The sequence below is a fragment of the Melozone crissalis genome, unplaced genomic scaffold (genome assembly GCF_028551555.1).
Source record: "Melozone crissalis strain CALT ecotype California unplaced genomic scaffold, PUWL_Pcris_2 ptg000005l_1, whole genome shotgun sequence".
NCBI lineage: Eukaryota > Metazoa > Chordata > Aves > Passeriformes > Passerellidae > Melozone > Melozone crissalis.
Window position 1 is genome coordinate 50,355,044 of NW_026535783.1, and position 17,457 is coordinate 50,372,500.

The window sequence follows — 17,457 nt, forward strand, 5'->3', positions numbered from 1 at the left end:
TGGGTCTGGCTGACATAGAATTAATTTTCCCACAGTAACCCTCACAGTGCTGTGCTTTGCTTTGGTATCTTAGTCTAAAGCTTGAGGCAAAATGTAAGGATCAAAATGAGATTTAAACATCAGATGGGGCTTTGTGTCTTGGTATAAAAAGCAGCTCTGGAATGACTGGACAACTGCAAAATTAAAAATGGCCAGCTGCATTTAAAGGAAAACAAATATTTGTGTATTCATATACATTATAGATAGACCAAGTAGGGAGCACATTGTTTGATAAAGAAGAAAGTCATGAACTAGTTGAGGAGTTTGATAAGAAACTAGAGAAAAAAGAGCATTAAAACTGATGAAATTTGGCCACTTACATTACTTGAAGAGGATACTTAGGTATCAAAACACTTAGATGCTTTTCAAACAAGTACCTGCAACACTGGATACTTTCATTTAGAGGTAATGGCGCAAGCAACTGCTGTAAGTTTTAACACTAAGGAAGATGTGTGTGGAAGGCACCAACGAGCAACAGGCTAACTTTGTGGTTTGGATTGACTGTAGAATCCATGGGTGAAATCTATAGATTTACACCCTACTGAAGAGGCCAAGAGAGGACATGACAAGGAATGAATGACTGTTGGAGCAATTTATTGTAGACAGAACAAGTATCGCCTTTGACTGAAATGAGAAAGGTCTGATTTAAATGAGGATACAAAGCACGTGATGAGTGGGTGCAGAAGCAGCAGATTCCTGTGTGAGATATTAAGACAAGCCAGAGCAATTAGCTAACAACATTGGGTCCTGCATCCTTTAGAAAAAATCTCCTTTGTAACTGTATCTCCCTAGACAGGGTCCCCCAGAGCCCGGCAGCATTCCCCACACTGGCAGGGATCATTTCAGTCACAGTTTGAGCAAACATGAGCTTAAAATTGCAGAGCAGTTAAAGCAGAAATGGCAAAGTGGTGATAATATAAAATATAGTGGAATTATCTTCATGTATTTCTTACAGTAATTAAAATTTAAAGAATAAAGTATGAGTCATTTATTTGCTACCAAGACCTGAAGATCACAAGCTTACAACAAATACAGTTGTGGGTGTTAATTACTGCTTGAAATAGACAAAAAGATTAGAGCCACAAGCTGTACCAAGTATAATTCTTTATTTTGTAATTTAATATTCCTCCCTTTTCATTTCAATGCATTTTTATATGTCTGACCTTCTGTAGACTCTTCATTTTGTTCTCCAGTTGAAAGAGCAAAGCTGGTTCATTTCTGGTGACATTTTGTAGCCACGTAGAGGCTGAAATACCTTTTTACACTTGGACTTGTTTATAAATCTGAATTCAGTGGATGTCTCCCCAGCCACACAAGCCTGTAAGCTGGATGATGTTACTGGAGTGAGAGCCTATTCCTTCCCAGGGACTCCCTGAGTGGAGTTCACTCTGTTCTCAAGGGCCCAGTGAAAAGTACCCTTTAATGACTTTAGCAATGGCAAACATCTGGACCACTCTATGTCTTCCTGAGGTGTCTCCTACTCTCCCAGTGTACCACTGACTACATGGGCTGTGACTATGGCACAACCAAACCCTTCAGATTCAATGGCAAGGGGAGTCTTTGTGTTACAGACAAATCAAGTTTTGCCTGGACTTTGGTATGAGGCAGGAATCTCAAAATCACAGCATTCCAGTACACAGGAATTTCATTATAAAATAATGTTTATGCCCTGAAATGCTCCCTGTAATTATTAGACACCATAACCAGGGAAGGATGCTCGGAGCCATCCAGAAATGCTCTTTAAAAAGTTAGCAAAAAAATAAACCTTAGGAGCCTGTAAAAGAGCCACAGGGAATCATAGCTGCCACTTAAATTATATTAAAGGGCAATAAATTGAAACCAGTAAAAAAGAAATGTGTCCTTACAGGGTGCATTGTCAGCTTATGAAATTCACTGTAGCAGGAGGTCAGTGAAAGAAAGTCCATAGTTTGTTTTTTCCCAAAGCACTTTTTGGATCACTACCATGATGCTTCCAGTGCTGAGAGAAAAGGCTAATCAAACTTCATACTCCAAGGCACAAACTGTCTATGGGGGTCAGGAGAGAACGTCACCCTCAGAGACAGTGTATTAAGCATATTCTGCATTTTCCCTCTCGACCTTCGAAGGAGGGTAAGGATCTCTGCAGAATGGTTATATAACCTCCAAAGGCAAATTCTGCACAAATGCCTCTGGATTCCTTACTCCTGGGCAGGGATTCTCCTCTGACAGATTTCAACACCTCTAAAAGCACAATTTTAGCTCTGAAAAATTTATTTAAGCATTAGCATTGATGAATGATGCAACATAAAGGTGCAGCAGCACTCCTGAGCCCCAAAGACAGTCATGGCAGAAGTCAAAACACACACAATTTATTGGCAAATAAGAGAGGCAACCTCCCACCCATACCATTGTACAACATCCCAGGTGGAAGACAAAGACAGGCTAATCTGTGCATGAGCCCCAGCTTTGAGAATTGTGGAAGGGAGACATCCTCCTACCAGTTTTTCTCTGAGGAGTAGAACTAAATCTCACAGAAGGCCTTACATGGCCATTCATGAAGTCCTTCATGCATAGTTTAAATAAAAGTATGCTGGTTAATCAAGCAGCATCCCCTGCCACATCCTAGGCAAGACCATCCCCTTTCACTCTTGCTGCTATTCATGTTGTGATCAGGTGAAAAATTAAAACTGTTTTACCTACTGTGCCCTTCCACCACGACAAACACCTCTGTTTTTCTTTCCTGGGTCCATTGATGCAAGGGTAATGATTGGTCCATGATGTTTAAAAGGAGCCAGTGGGTTCTACATCTGTTGCTCTGAGTTAAGACATTGCTACCATCTGTCCAATAAATTTTTGGGGATATCACATGCATTCATGAAGTCAAATGGACTCTCAGACACCAGATCTTACCTCCTCCATGGCTGGATGAGCTCATGCGGCATGAGGTGTGGTCAGATACTTGAATGTGATTCATGTGTGGTCCTCCTATATCTTTCAAAAAATAAAGTTTTTCACTATGAGAAAGCTGAGTGGTGGAGCAATTTTGAGTACCAACCCTGCAAATGTTCACACATGCATCTGCTGAATTCACTGCCACGTCAGTAAGGGCTTCAAAGACTGCTGGATAAGGGCCTTTCCTTCTTTGTCCCTACTGTCCAAGCAGTAACTCTATTTCAGCTATCAAACCGTAGAAACATACCAGTGACTTTACAGGTTGCTAATTTCAGAGGATTCCTCTCCCATTCACTTCTGTGTCACCTGGATTTTTCCTGTGTTTATAACACACAATTCCTTGTTCTTCCTTTTCATCTCTATGCTGAAAGGCCACGCTTCCCAGAACAACCACCCTGAGCTCAGCCCTAACAGCAGGTAAGAGGTGGTCCTCTCCCTGCCAGAGCTTGCTTTAGAATGAAAGGAATCTTAATTCCAACATTGGAAACGAAGAAGATTTTGTTATTAGCTCTCATGTTAATAATTTCAAAAATACTGCCAAATCACTCTGTTCTCTCAGTACTCTCTGAACACAGCTGCATTAGGTGTTAGAGTGAATGGATATATTTCAGATGAAATATTTGTACTGAATTATTAGAGTAGTCTGTATTACAAAATTACTAATAAACATTGCTTCTGGCTCAATTTAGCCCAAACTCAGTGAACCTAACCAGTGGTGAGAAATCAAAAACTCTGAAATACCTGATGAATGAATCTAACTAATCAAGAAGCCCTGCAGGAAGTAGATGCCAGGATTAATGAGCCAGTGGTTTCACCATGCCATGCTGTTATTTCTTCACATAAATGCCCTCAGATGAGATTACCTTTGTCATGAAAAGGAGAAAAGGAAGGTTACATACTTTCAACTGACAGGTTAACTGCCATACCTCCATTACTGCAAGATACATTTTCATGTGCTGAGATTTTTATTCTGAAAAATGAAAATTTAAATACCACAACACAAATTAAGCCACATTTTCATTTCTAAGAGCAGGGATCATTACAGCTAGTACAATAATATAATCCATGCTGCAATGTTGCCTGATCCTTTGCCTTGCACAAACTTTCTTCCCTTATTAGTAATTGCTCAGTGATTGCAATCTCCAGCAGTGGGTACGAGCAGATTCTGCCTTCCATGGGGATTTAAGCAGAGGAAGAGCGGAGAGAGAGAGTGTCAAAGCATTTCATCAAGAGAGCAAATGAAAGGTTCAGTGACATTATCTTTATGTATATTCCTTAGACATTAGGGGTGATGTTGTGTTTAGAGGAAAGTAGAATTACATGAATATGTGCCGTCGTGGAAATGAATCCGTACATAAGAACATAAATCTCAGTCTACTTGCACACTGGGTGGAACAGCTTAAGGCTAAAATGCACCTCAATATAAGCAAATAAGCCCAGCTTGTGACAGCCCCAGCGCCTGGTGTTACCTACTTAGTCAGTAATAGGCTAATTGTTATTCAGCATAACTATTCCTTCTCAATTTGTATGGAATTCATTCATTTATTTTGATCGCTTTACGTGAATGAAGCAAAGCTGTTCATGTTGTTAGATAGAACTGGTTCGTGCTGTTTAATTTTTAGCTTTTAACATCAGCAAGATTGAGACTTTATAGCAAAATAATTCAGACAAAGCGTGTAGCATATGTGAGTGAAGCCTGTGGTCTCCTTCCTTCCACCCATGTTAAACACATAAGAGCATCAGCTTAGATGTTTTATGCTACAAAGCTTCAGCAGATGCTAAGGGTACATATAATTTCAAAAATCTCCAGGACTCAGAACACAAGGATCTATTGCTATGGAAACAAATCAAATTTGTATCAAAGTTGTGTAGGATCAAAAAGCTTTGCTCATAACCAGGACTACAGTTGCCTAGAATATGGAGGAAATGATGGATGTTCTAAGAGCGAGCATTAAGCTGAAGGACCTTTGGAAGGTCCCTTTCACAGACCTGCAATGTTCAGTGTCAAGAGTTGGATCTTACAGGTTGTGTCTCAATCCCCTGCCCCCAGCCAGAAAGAGCATTTTTCTCCACCATTGAAAAGCACATCTTTTTTTAAGATCTTCCATATCACACTTTACGACGTTCCTACATCATAAAGCTGTCTTGCTTATAGCAATATAAAGCAGCTGTAAAAATTATGTGCTTGTAAACAACCTTCCATACATTTGGAAGAAGTAGAGTGAGATTTGCACTCTTCTGCATGAAGGTGGAGGCTTTTCGCCCTCCTGGCAGGCCACACTATGGGGAAGAGAACACAGTGGAACTGGGAAGACCAAGCTACTCCCCTTGGCCTATGCAGGGTCACACATGTTGGATAGGGAAGCTGGAGGTTCCCCAGCCAGCTCTGCTCCATAAGCAGCCTGTGTGCCCATGCCTTTGATGGCCGAACCAAACTGAACACAGATTTCAATCTCGGAGCCAAGCCGGGTGAGGAGGGGCAGCTGCTCTGCCTGAGGCTGGGCTGGGGAGAGAGGCAGGGCTGGAAGGAGAGACAGAACACGGCGACTTCTTTTCCCAAGTGCTACTGTGGTGTGGATTGTGGTATGGGACCTGTCTTGCCTATCCTAGACTACCTCAGGTGGAGCATCCTGGTTTGCTACAGCACCTGCAGGAGCAGACTCCAGCAGGAGGGCGTAGGGCTCTTTCTTCAGGTGACTCCCAGAGGACTCACTTGTGGTCTGGATCACCAATAATTTATTCTGCTTTTATTTCTCTTTTAAATTAAATATGCATATGTAATATGCACTTTGGAGCGGGCAAGGACCCTTCTGTGGGTGCCTATGGAGTCGTGCACTCTCAGGTGTGTAATTAAGAGGTGTGTAATTGATGTACAAGGAGAAGAGATCTTAGTGTATTGCATAAAAGGCAAGGGCGAGGGGGGAAGAAGAAATAAAGAAGCCCAAACCTGGCTGTATGATGCTTGGCAATGTACTGCATTTCTTTTTCCCACCATATCAAAGTTTGCACAGGGGTAAAGCAAGAGTTCTTTCTTTCATGGGCCTTGCCTTGCCAGCAGTGTGCTCTCATTTCACATTCCATAAAACTGATCATTTCCCCACTGCCCACCTGCCTGCCCCAGCCTCCCGCTGACCCCCTCTCCTTCATCCCTTGTCCTGCCCTGCAGCACCACAGAACTTTTCGTTATTTGCACTTTAAAGGCCAACCACACAGAAAGATTAACAAAAGTTTATTAATCATGAAGTATTAAAATTGTGACAAGTGAAAGGCATCAATGCAAAGTTAAGCAAGCAAACTATCCCCAAACTTGTGACAAAGGACTCAGTGAATACCACAGAAAGAAGTCCTGTCTATTTTTTTTTTTTTGCCTGCAGTTGAAGACACCTCTCATATCTCACACGCCACATCAAAATCTATAATTCTTCATATCACATACTGAAAATGATTTTATTTATCCATTCACATTAACTTGATATAAACGTGTCCGGAAAAGTCAAGTAATATGTTTTATATTAGCTCAAACATTTATTAAGTAACCCAAAGTTCAATAAATAAGCACAGACAATAAGTTAAAACATATCACGAATCGACCAGTATGTAACAAGAATGCTTTATCTACACAAAACATCCTATTTCACATCGTTTGTTCATTCCTCCAGTGGCCCTGCCCTGCGGCGGGGTGACCGGCACATGCAGGCGGGCGGGCCGCGGGGCCGAGCCGGGCCGGGCCGAGCCAGGCCAGGCGGGGCGGGGGGCGCGGCGGCGCCTCCGCCGGCGCTGCGGAGGGACAATAGCAGCAGGAACGTAAATAAATGCGTAAATAAAGGTAGGGAGGATCGGCAACTCAACTGTCACGAAATCAAAGATCCGAAAAAGGGAAGCGCTCTTGCGCGCTTTTTTCTTCCCCCTTTTATCCCCTTTGTTTTTTACAAAAAGAAGCTTTTATTTTGTTTTCTTTTTTACCCCATCACATTCGCTGTCGCTCATTAATGCTTAATCAAAATGGATTTGATTCTCTCTGGGGTCTCTCCGTGCCTTTTCGCGAACCCGCCCGGCCGTCCCCCGACGGCGCCCTCGCAGCGGAAGGAGCCGGCGGCAGGTCGCCGCTCCTAAATAAACCATAAAAATCATTAAAACAGAAACAAAAATGCATTTCTTTGCAAAGCCAAAGCCGGGCGGGCGGGCGGCGGGAGAGCCGGGTCGTGGCGACGGAGGGAGGCCGAGCGGGGCTCGGGACGGCCGCGCGGCCTGCCGCCGCCGGGCGGGTCGGGCCTCGGGGCGCAGGGGGGCGCGGGTGATGCGCGGGGGCACAGGGGGCTTGGGGAGGGTCGGGGGTGTTTCTCGGCCCACAAACCAGTCTGTTGGTGTCTGATTTCAGATCCTGAGTCGACTCCCTGGTAAGTCGGGTGGGGGAAGGCGGGGGCGCGGGGCGAGGCGGGGGCGCGGGGCGAGGCGGCGGCGGCGGGGGCAGGGGTGGCGCGGGGCGAGGCGCCGGCCATTAGGTGAAACTCATGGAGACTGTGTGCTCTAGTGCTTTGCGGCGGAGGGAGGCGATGCTGGTTCCCCGCCACACGTCGCTGCTGTCCGGGGAGCTGCAGAGCTGGGGAGAGCCCGTCACGTTGCTGGGGCCGGGCAGGGAGGCGGGCACCATGCCGGGGAAGGCGGGCTGGTAGAGGTGGGACTGCAGCCCGGCGCCGTTGGAGCCCGCCAGGCTGTTGGAGAGGCCCATGGAGTTGGGCGGCGGGCCGGCCGCCAGGCTGCACTGGGACAGGGACTGCGCCATGGCTTGCTGCCGTCCCAGCGCCGGCGGCAGCGGCAGCTGCGACACGCCGGGCATGGCGGCGGCGGCCCAGCGCGTGTCGTTGGCGTGGAAGGAGCACAGGCTGTCCCCCATGGCGGCGGCGGCGGCGGCGGCGGCCGAGGGGAACTGCGGCAGCCCCGGCGTCGGCAGCAGCGTGCCCGGGGCGCGGAACACGTTCGTGGTCTTCTTGCGCTTCTTCCACTTGGCGCGGCGGTTCTGGAACCAGACCTGCGGGCAGCGACACGCTCCGTTAGCCACCACCACCCCCCGCTGCCGGGACCCCCGCCCCGGCTCCCGCCGCCCCCTCAGCCTCGCCCCGCCGGCCACAGTCGCTCTGCACACCCACAGCTCCACGCGCGTCCCCATCACAGGTTAACGAAACCGCTGGAACTTTTTGCAACGAAAGCGATCGATTTCCCCGTCCTGGGCAGGAGACTCCAGGAGAGGAACCTGGCCTGCCCACGGCGGGGGGTAAAAAAAAAAAAAAAAAAAAAAAAAACCAAAAACCCCCAACCAGTCTACGGCTCTGGGCCTTGCGTGGACGCGCTCCCGAGCCGCCTTCGGAGCGCGGCCGGCAGAGAGCCCAGCCTCGGGCCCGGCCAGGAAACCCTCGCTCGCACCAAACTGGCCGCATTTGGGTTTAAAAAAAACCCCAAAACATAAACCCAAACCTATAATAACAAAGCCAGAGGTGGTTTAGGTGAGTGGGTGCTCGTGGTGGCACCGTGGCAGGGATGGTTTGGTGGGTCTCCCCGCACCGCGGCGGAAAGCAACCGAGACAGTCGTGAGCCGGGAGAGAGCGCGTCCACCTGGAATCCGAGGGAGCGCAGTGCCCCATCCTGCCGGATTCCACCCTCTCAGGCTCCACGGGCGGGCTGAGAAAGGCGGACGCCAGTTAGCAGGAATGAACGGCCGTGAGGGAGCTAAATATTATATGAATAATCGAAAAATCGCGTTCAATTATGTTTTAGGGTTAATAGTCAAATTGCGGCTACAAAATCTTTTTATGTTTCATGGTTTGCTGATGGTGTAAAGAATCTCCATCAGGTCTGATCGCCTAAGTTCATAGCTACACTGCATATGCTTTTAAAATGTGAATGTTTCCAGTTGAAAACTGGTGCATGACAGATTAAAATGCAAAGAAAACCTGGGGGAGATTTTGAAAATGCACACATGACAACTCTAGAAATATATTAACCATGAGCATTTGGAAACTTTGAACTCCTTTTAAAATGCAACTAGCCTCTGAAAATTATTAATACAGCAGTGAGAATCTAATGGAGGTTGGAATCTAAAAACCTACCTTGATGATATCTGCTGTTACAGTAATATAGACATACTGTAAATGTATTTTAAAATATATAGCCCATTTAATTCCCCAGCTATAAACGGGTGAGAGAGAGTGAAAGCGATAGAAAGGGAGACAATATCACTTTTGTTTTTCTTCTTCTTTTTTTAAAATGTTCTTTTTATGTTCTTTTTTTTCCTTTTTATTTCTTTTTTTTTTTTTCTTTTAAGAAGCCGAAGCTTTATGAAGATCTCATTGGAATCCAGCAGATGATTAATGTGAAGATTTGGTAGGAAATCTGGAGAGCTGTATTAAAGCTCAGATCTCAGGTTCATTTCGATCAGCCAGCCGTGAACTCTGGGCCGAATTCATTACACTTTAATAGTGCTGGGAGAGGAAGAAAATGCAATTTCTCATTCCATTAGAAAACTAGAAAATACTCTCAGCTTGTCCCCTATTAAGATGTGGCAGGTGACGGGACCATTGTGGGGGACACGGTCAATGGAATTACAGCACATTATTTTTGTTCATATAAAATATTGGAAGGCAAGCCTGACTGTGCAGAAGTTATTTCACTGATTTAGTTTTTATGTAAATAAAATATTGAAAGTTAATTAATCCGTGCTAGAGACTAATGATTATGCTTATTATATTGCATTTGATCGCGTAATTTGCATGATTCTCGCATTGCTGCTTAATAAGCCATTCCAGGTTATAAATAATTCTGAAATTGGTTTCTAATAATGGCATGCTATAAAAAGAATGGTTTTATTACAGCAGCTTGAAAAGCAGAGCAATATCAGATGTGGAATTGGACTCTCGTTTAAGCATCAGCCAGTTTAATAATTATTTAAATGTATCATATACATTAAATACAGATCTAAAATGAGGAAAGTGGTGATTTATCCTAGCATCTAAAACCCTTAAAAACAAATACAGCCGCTATAAATTAGGCATTTGGAGCATTCCTAATCAGTGCGGAGCCCATGTACTGAAAGGAATGTGTAGGCTATCTGTTAACTATAAAGAAAACTCTAAAGTACTCGTATAAGAACATAAACTAATTATTATTTAATTTAAATTTGATCAAGGACTAGTGATACATCGGATTATGAAGTAAATATATTAAATTTTTTTTGCCTTAGATTACATAATGTTAATCATTTTGAAGTGTTAATTAAGAAGGTTATGTTGATCTGATTACTTTTTAAATTACAGAACATTATTGTAAAAAAAAAATTTAAATTGACACTCTATTAAACTGTTTTTATCAGCAGTCGCGAGCTATTAGCATTAGTTTAAGATTATGCCAAGGCCATTAAAACACTTTGTCTTTCTTTCTACGAATTTCTTTGATGTGCTGTTAGAAAATAACTATTTCCATTTTATATTTTACTTCATTTACCACACTCCTAATATTGAAATTGGTATCATTAACCTTTGGGAAACCCAATAAAGTTTAATAGACCTCGTTTTCTTTTTTTCATAGAGTCAGTTGTCCAATTATATTTTATTTGTGAATCTAATTTCTTTTTTAATTTAAACTAATTATAGTTCTGTGTAGGCTGAGTCAAATTGTTTTACTTTTTAAAAACAGACGTGGTTTTTGTGTCACATTCACGAACGGAATCTGTTTTCTTTCATAAAATGTTCATTTAGGGATTTCTCTTCACGTGTCTTTATTTAGCTGAGGATTTTAGCTGTGCTTGCCGATAGGGATTTTGTGACTGCACTGAAGTGCTTCAGCAGCAGCAGCCCCGGTGCACTGTGCTGAGCCGGGGTGCGCATCCCACAAGTGCCTCTTGTGCAGCCTGTCATTCCTCGGCATGGACTCGCCTAGAAAGTCGCTACAATAACCTTATGCACAAAAAAGCTGCGTCTGAGCAGTCTAGTGCTTTGCACCTTCTCCCCCTTTACCAAATTTCGTTTACATTTATTTGTCTAAATAGTTTCTTACTGTTTGGTGTGCATATATATATATATATGTCTATGTGTGTATATATACGTATTTTAGAGAACAAAGTGCGCCCTAGCTGATGAAGTTACTCACTACCCCCGCCGTTCCCAGACATTATAAAAGCCAGTATGGGGAAAGTCCGAGTCCAGACACAACTGGCTTTTATCGAAGTGCCTTTTTACGAGCCGGTATGCCTTCCCTCGCACCCCACCTCGGCTCTCAGGGCGGTGGGCTTTGGCGGACGCCCCTGCCCGGCGCTGCCGCGGCAGTGTGGCCATCAGCACCCTGGACAGCGGCCCCGCCGCCGCCACCGGACTCCGCTCGGGGGCAAAAGGAGTCATTCCCGGCAGGTCCGGCTCGACTCTTAGCGCCGGGCTATTGCGAGGACTGAGACCGTTCTTCTCGGGCTGTCCCTCCCCGGACTCCCTCCAGCCACGGGTGGGGCCGTGACTCCCTCCAGCCACGGGTGGGGCCGTGGCCTGAGGGAAGGTCAGCCCACGCCCCGCTCGGGACCACCGCGCTGCAGGTGGGTAGAATAGAGGAAAAGGGGACACCCCAAGGTGACACTTCTACGGAAAGGGGAGCGACTTATGTCTGATTTCAAGGCTTTCTGACCAAACTGTTGCACTCAGGGGTGGGTTATTTACCCCGCCATCGGGCTGAGGTTTGGGGCACCCACCCCGCTCCCCGTTGTGCCTGTCCTCGCCGCCGGCCGGCCGTGCAGCCGTCCGTGCGACTGGGGAAGGGCGGCAGGCACTGCGCGGGGGCGGCTTTTCCTACCTGCACCCGGGACTCGGTGAGACCGATGCGCAGGGCCAGCTCCTCCCGCATGAAGATGTCCGGGTAGTGAGTCTTGGCGAAGCTCCTCTCCAGCTCGTTGAGCTGCGCCGGCGTGAAGCGAGTGCGGTGCCGCTTCTGCTTCTGCTGACCCTGCTGCTGCCCGGCCTGGCTGGAGTTCTGGCCACCCTGCTGGCCTTGCTGCTTGTCAGCGTCTTTGGCGCTGACGGCTAGAGAGCTGGGGTTGGATCCCACCGTGGTGATGTCCTCTCCCGGCAGCAGGGTGGTCCCTTCCACCGTGTCCGAGTTGGGAGCCATGTCTCCCGGGTGTCCCCCCGGATCCGAGCCCCCGACGCCCAGCCGACACTTGACTGCCTCCCGGTGTCCCAGCAGCTCGGCCGCGTCTTTCATCCCTGCGGAAGCAAAGGGGCGGCAGTCACTCGGCTGCGGCTGAGCACAGATCCATCAGAGTCCCTCTCCAGCACACTGAACTGGAGAGAGACATCCAAGCACCGCCACAGCCTCCCCCCGCCGTTCCCGGCCGGCCGCCCGCCAGACCCGCAACCCTGCTCGGCTCCACGACACGCAGACACCCTAGCCCGGCGCGACCCGGGCGGCGGGGAGAAAACTTTACATCGAGCAGCTCCTCTTCCTGCTGAAATAACCAGTTCCCTGCCCGGCCTTCCCTTGCAAGACCAAGGGAAGGGAAGAGGAGGAGAGCAAGTTTTCACGGGTTCAACTTGGGTTTTCCAGCGGAGCTGGTAAGAGAAAGAGACGGAGAGAAAGAAATAAGGCTCGAGCCGCCCTGTTGCCGGGAGCGTTACCTCCCCGCCAGATGCGCGGGGACCTCGGTCAGTCTGGCCGATCTTTCCCCTCTCCTCCTGCCGCTTCTCTAAACAAAGTCATGAATAACCATAAATAGATAGATACAGATATTTCTCCCTTTTCTTTTTCTTTCTTTCCTTTTTTTTTTTTTTTTTTTTTTTTAAGGAAAAGGAGGGAGAAAAGCAAACGGGTGAAAGGCCACACAGAACTCCGTAAACACCATCGAGCTCATCTGTCCTAAAATAATAATCATAACAATAATAATGTGTAGGTATGTATATAAAAACTGGGGAGAGAAAAATTAAATTATCCACAACTCGCTGTAGATCTACATACACCGTAGGTCGCACTCTCTTCTTTTTTATGTTAAATCAAATTAAACTTTAATACAGTACAATTACTTTTAAAGGAATTAGCCCATTTAGAACGCATTAAGGTAAAATAAGGAACAAATTGTCAATTTCCTGCCCCAGCTTCCTCCCCGCTCGCCGCCGCAGCCGGTGCAGCCGCCGTAGGGCGGGGGGGTGCCGGGGGAAACTCACCGAGACGGGCGTCCAGGAGGTCGGCGTGAGACAGCATCGCGCACCGCTCCAGGGCGAAGGCTGTTCCCCCCCAAATTTTAGCGGCCTTAAGTTATTTAAAATAGATATAAGATATGAGATATATATATATAGATATATATATATATAGATCGTCTAAATGAAAGAAAATTCGGTGTGTGGTTAAAAAGGGGGTCTCTTGCATTATAATGTCCTTTAGAGAGACGGGGAGGTGCTTAACACTTCAATGAACCCGTGAGCAGCTCGGCGCGGGGACCAATCAGGAGGGCAGCCTGCAAATGTCAGCGCCCGGAGCGCCCCGCTCCGCCCGCCCGCCGCCCGCCCGCTGCCGCCGCCCAGGCCTCCCGCCGCCCCGGCCGGCCCGGCCCGCGCCGCGCCCGCGCTCCCTTACCCCGCTCCGCCGCCTTGCCCGCCCGCCTTCGCCTTCTCTTCTCTTCCAAACGCACATCTGCCACACTCCTCCGCTCCGGGTCGCCCCTGGTTTACCGGCTTTTATCGTTTTTAATGCCTCCTCGGAGCGCAGCCTCTCACCGATCAGTCTCCCGAGGGTCTCGCAAGCTCAGAGCCCACTGAGGGCTGCGAGCGGGGCAGACGGGTGGAGCGGGGTGGGGCAGCGCCGGCCCCGCTGGCCAGCAGTCCCGGGAACCGGGAGCGGGAGCGGCAGGGGAAACTGCAGCCAGGCTTTCACCCACACGAGCCCCGACGGCTGCGGGGCGTCCAGGAAAGAGAAACTTGCCCGAGTTCCCGCAGCGGGCCGTGCTGCACAGGCTCGCCCGGCCCCCGGGGCTGCCCGCTCGGTGCCGAGGCAGAGCGCAACGAGGGGCAAGGGAGCCCAGGACCATGCGTCCCGGCCGCCCGGGAGCTCTGCCTCCCTACCCGGGATTTGAACGCCCGTAAGCCCTATTTTTCGGGTAAAGTTTCCAAGTTCGGCTAGCCTACAAACTCAACTTAAAGCAGTAAATAAAGTTAAATGCTTTTTATTTTCCTCTTGAATATATTAAACTACTTGAACAATTTAAAGTGCTTTGCAGAAGTGAAGCGAACCATTTCTAATGTTCTGATTTTTCAAAGCCAGCCAACAACAAAGTTTAGATTAGTAATATATTTCTAACCAGAGTAATTTTCAAGATCATTAGGCATTTATGTAATTAGTGCCAAATCTATAAGCTTTTATTACGATTATTAGAGTAAAATCAGTATAAATTTGTACTAATTTACTACTGTTTAGACTTGGCTGTCAAGCCAAGAGGTTCTTATTGTAAATGATAACTGAGGAAATTAAGTGCAAAATTCTGTACCATTTCTGATCCGCTCCTAAACAATCCGTTTCAATTGTATTTGTAGCAGAACATAATGCCCTTTTAAAGTTATTTGACTTGTATTTTTATTTGCAAAACAAGAAAAATACCCTCTACGCGGGCACAATGAAAACTGATATTTACTACTTCCAACTTGATTAACATTGATTTTTAATTCAAAAGTGATGCAATTAAGATTATTCATTTAGTGCAAATAAAGCTTCCACCAAAAAGCGAGCCCAGTGAAGTCTATGTTAAATAAAACGGAGCCAATGGCTTTTTTTTCCCGCCATCCAATTGACTTACACGAAACACTGTAAATACTGCATGCGAACAGATGCAAGAGTGGTTTTGTTTGCAGCTCAGATGTGCAGGGGTTTCGGCAGAGACTGAAGGAGACAAAGGAACCGGCCGACCGATCTCTAGGGCAGTTTTGCTGCCTTTTTTTTTTCCCTCCTCCCAGCTCAGGCTACATTGATTCAATTCGGCTTTCGAGACCTCGGGATGTTGCGAAGGACCTGGGTGCTCGGGAACGGCCGCTCAGAGCAGGGAGAGAGACCCAGAGCCGGGCCACAATTTAGCCGGAGACAGAGGGAGAAAGAAAGCAGATGGAGGTGGGGTGGGAGTTTCGGGGTTATTATTTTCCCTCGACTGGATGGGTGACTACGGAGATAGCACATTTGCTGTGCTTTTTTCCTTTGAAAATTATTCTCTGTGTGCAGCTGTAGGGCAGGAGGGGAAGACCCGGCGGTGGAAACCGCTGGGAGGAGCCCCCCGGCCCGCTGCCGGGCGGCGGGACCCGCGGAGCGGAGCCGGCGGAGTCGCTGGGGAGACGGGCCGGCGGCGCGGGGGCGACGCGCAGCCTTTCGTGGCCGCGGGAGCCTGGCCGTGCCCGGGCCGGGGTGAGGCGGGCGGTCAGGGGCTGGCCGGGGCGCCAGGGGCTCCGTTTTAGCTGAATGTATCGGCACAAGTGTGCGGGCGCTCGAGGTGCCTGCAGTCGGCTTCCGCCGAGCGCGCCGCGGGCAGGGTGGCAAGGCGTGCGTGTGCATCTATTCCGTGTTGTTGTATGTTTCAGGTCGATAAATAAATGTGTAATAGTTAATGTGCAGACACATCAGAGTAATAACAATGGGATGAAATCAAAGGATTATCAATCTCTGTTAGTAACTGCTGAATAACAATGCTGCGGTGTGATTGATAGCGCGCTTCATTTTATGACTTTTCTATTGCTCTTGATTTTTATAGCAGTATAAACAAACTAAATCATTTCTTCTAAGACTTCAGATCGCAATCGTCTTAAGGGAAGGGGGGAAATCAGAGAAGGAAGTCTGCGGGAGAGAAAAGAGCGGACTGGGCTGACACGCGTGTCAGAAAGAAAATGACAATGGGGCACATGTAAAATACCCTAATCACATTCCGCTTTCGCGCACTCCTGTTTTGTCAAGTGTCCGAATTCACCTGGGCAGCGTCGGAGATGTATTTACAAGGATTTTATTCCCCGTCATCTTTCCATTTTCCCAGTGTAGCCAGAAAACTGCCAGTCAACTCCATTCCCTGTTACAATTTACGGTATTCCCCACATGATCATAGGAACTGAAGTTCCTAACAAGGAAAGGCTTTAGCACAATGGCCAAAAATCTTCAGAGTGACACGAGTGTCTTCAGAAATCACTTCAGAGCAAAGTAAAAGGATTTTCTATGACGGATCCAGTGATTTTTCCTCAATAAATAGGTTTTAGATTGTTACACACACGTAGAACTGGAACAAAGGGCAGTACCAGAAAATATATTGGTTGCCCCTAATAAAATTTATTTAGACAGTTTATTTCTCATAAAAAATAGAGATTGAATTTCGTACAGAAGCGCCTGCCAAGAGGCCAGGCACTGGGAGATCATCTCCCCCCGCACCTTCCTTTGCCTTTCTTTCCTTTTCCATCCCATCCCTTCCTTTCCCTGCCCTGCCCGGCGGAGCCCGGCGGGCCCGATCCCGGGGTCCCGGCCGGGGCCGGTTCTGCCCTCCCCTGGAGGGCCCCCCCGCCCGCGCCAGCCGATCCGCCCGAGCGAGGGCCGCGGGAGCGGGGCGTGCCGCGTCTGGGAGTAATATAACCCTAATTCTCCAGCGCTGTGACCCTGGTAAGAAAGGGTAGAGAACTTTCCAAACCCCAGAGCTCCCCCTCTCCCCTCCCCGCTAAACTCAAGCCCTGATTGAATGAGGCTGTAATATAAACAAGTGTATTTAACCAATTCTGCTCTGATTTAGAAACAGAACCTTCTTTTATCAGAATAATTATATTTGGACAGAGAAACACAGTAAAATAAGGTTAAACTGCTAAAGTCAGCAGGGTGGCTTGGCATAAATGGCTGATAAGATTTGTAATTTGATATTTTATTTATGTATTTCTTGAGCATCCATCCAGTTAAGCCGGCTGCTGTATGCAGAGCACCGTAATTGGTTTTTACATCCAACAACGCTCACAGCGTTTACCAAATGCAACTTTTGGTTGTTGGCTTGTTCGTGCGGCTTTTTTTTTTTTTTTTTAATATATTTTTTTCTTTTTATTTCCAGACAGTAGTGCTGAAATATCGGATATTATTATTCACATTCCCGCTGTTCAGTGCTGCATTGTAACATTGTTCGCTTTAATGAGAAGCGCCTCCCGCAATAATTAACGACCTCACATTTCCCTATTTTCTTGCCTGATGAAAAGAATCAATTTTAATTCATTGTAAATTACAGCTATGCTTTTGAGTGTTATTTGCTTACTTTTCCACATCGACATACCCTAAACACAAATGACAAATCAAACTATATCCTTTCGTTAGGGGTAATTTGGAGTTAAGAAATGGAAAGGCATAAACACGTGTTTTCATTTCAATCAACCCTCTCGAAAATATGACTTCTTTGGAAACGAAGGACAAGGCTGCCAGCAGCTACAGATCCCAATTTATACATTCTAGTCAGAGCTAAACGTGACGATCATC

At 47.1% G+C, this 17,457-nt stretch overlaps 1 protein-coding gene across 1 annotated transcript; it reads right to left on the reverse strand.

Moving 5' to 3' along the window:
- Positions 1-7,468: 7,468 nt before the first annotated feature.
- OTP (orthopedia homeobox) lies at positions 7,469-13,197 on the reverse strand. Its single transcript, XM_054289074.1, has 3 exons — positions 13,161-13,197; positions 11,797-12,206; positions 7,469-7,999 (listed from the first exon to the last, which is right to left on the reverse strand). The coding sequence occupies exons 1-3, from the start codon at positions 13,195-13,197 to the stop codon at positions 7,469-7,471; spliced, it is 978 nt and encodes a 325-aa protein (XP_054145049.1).
- Between the last annotated feature and the right edge of the window lie 4,260 nt (positions 13,198-17,457).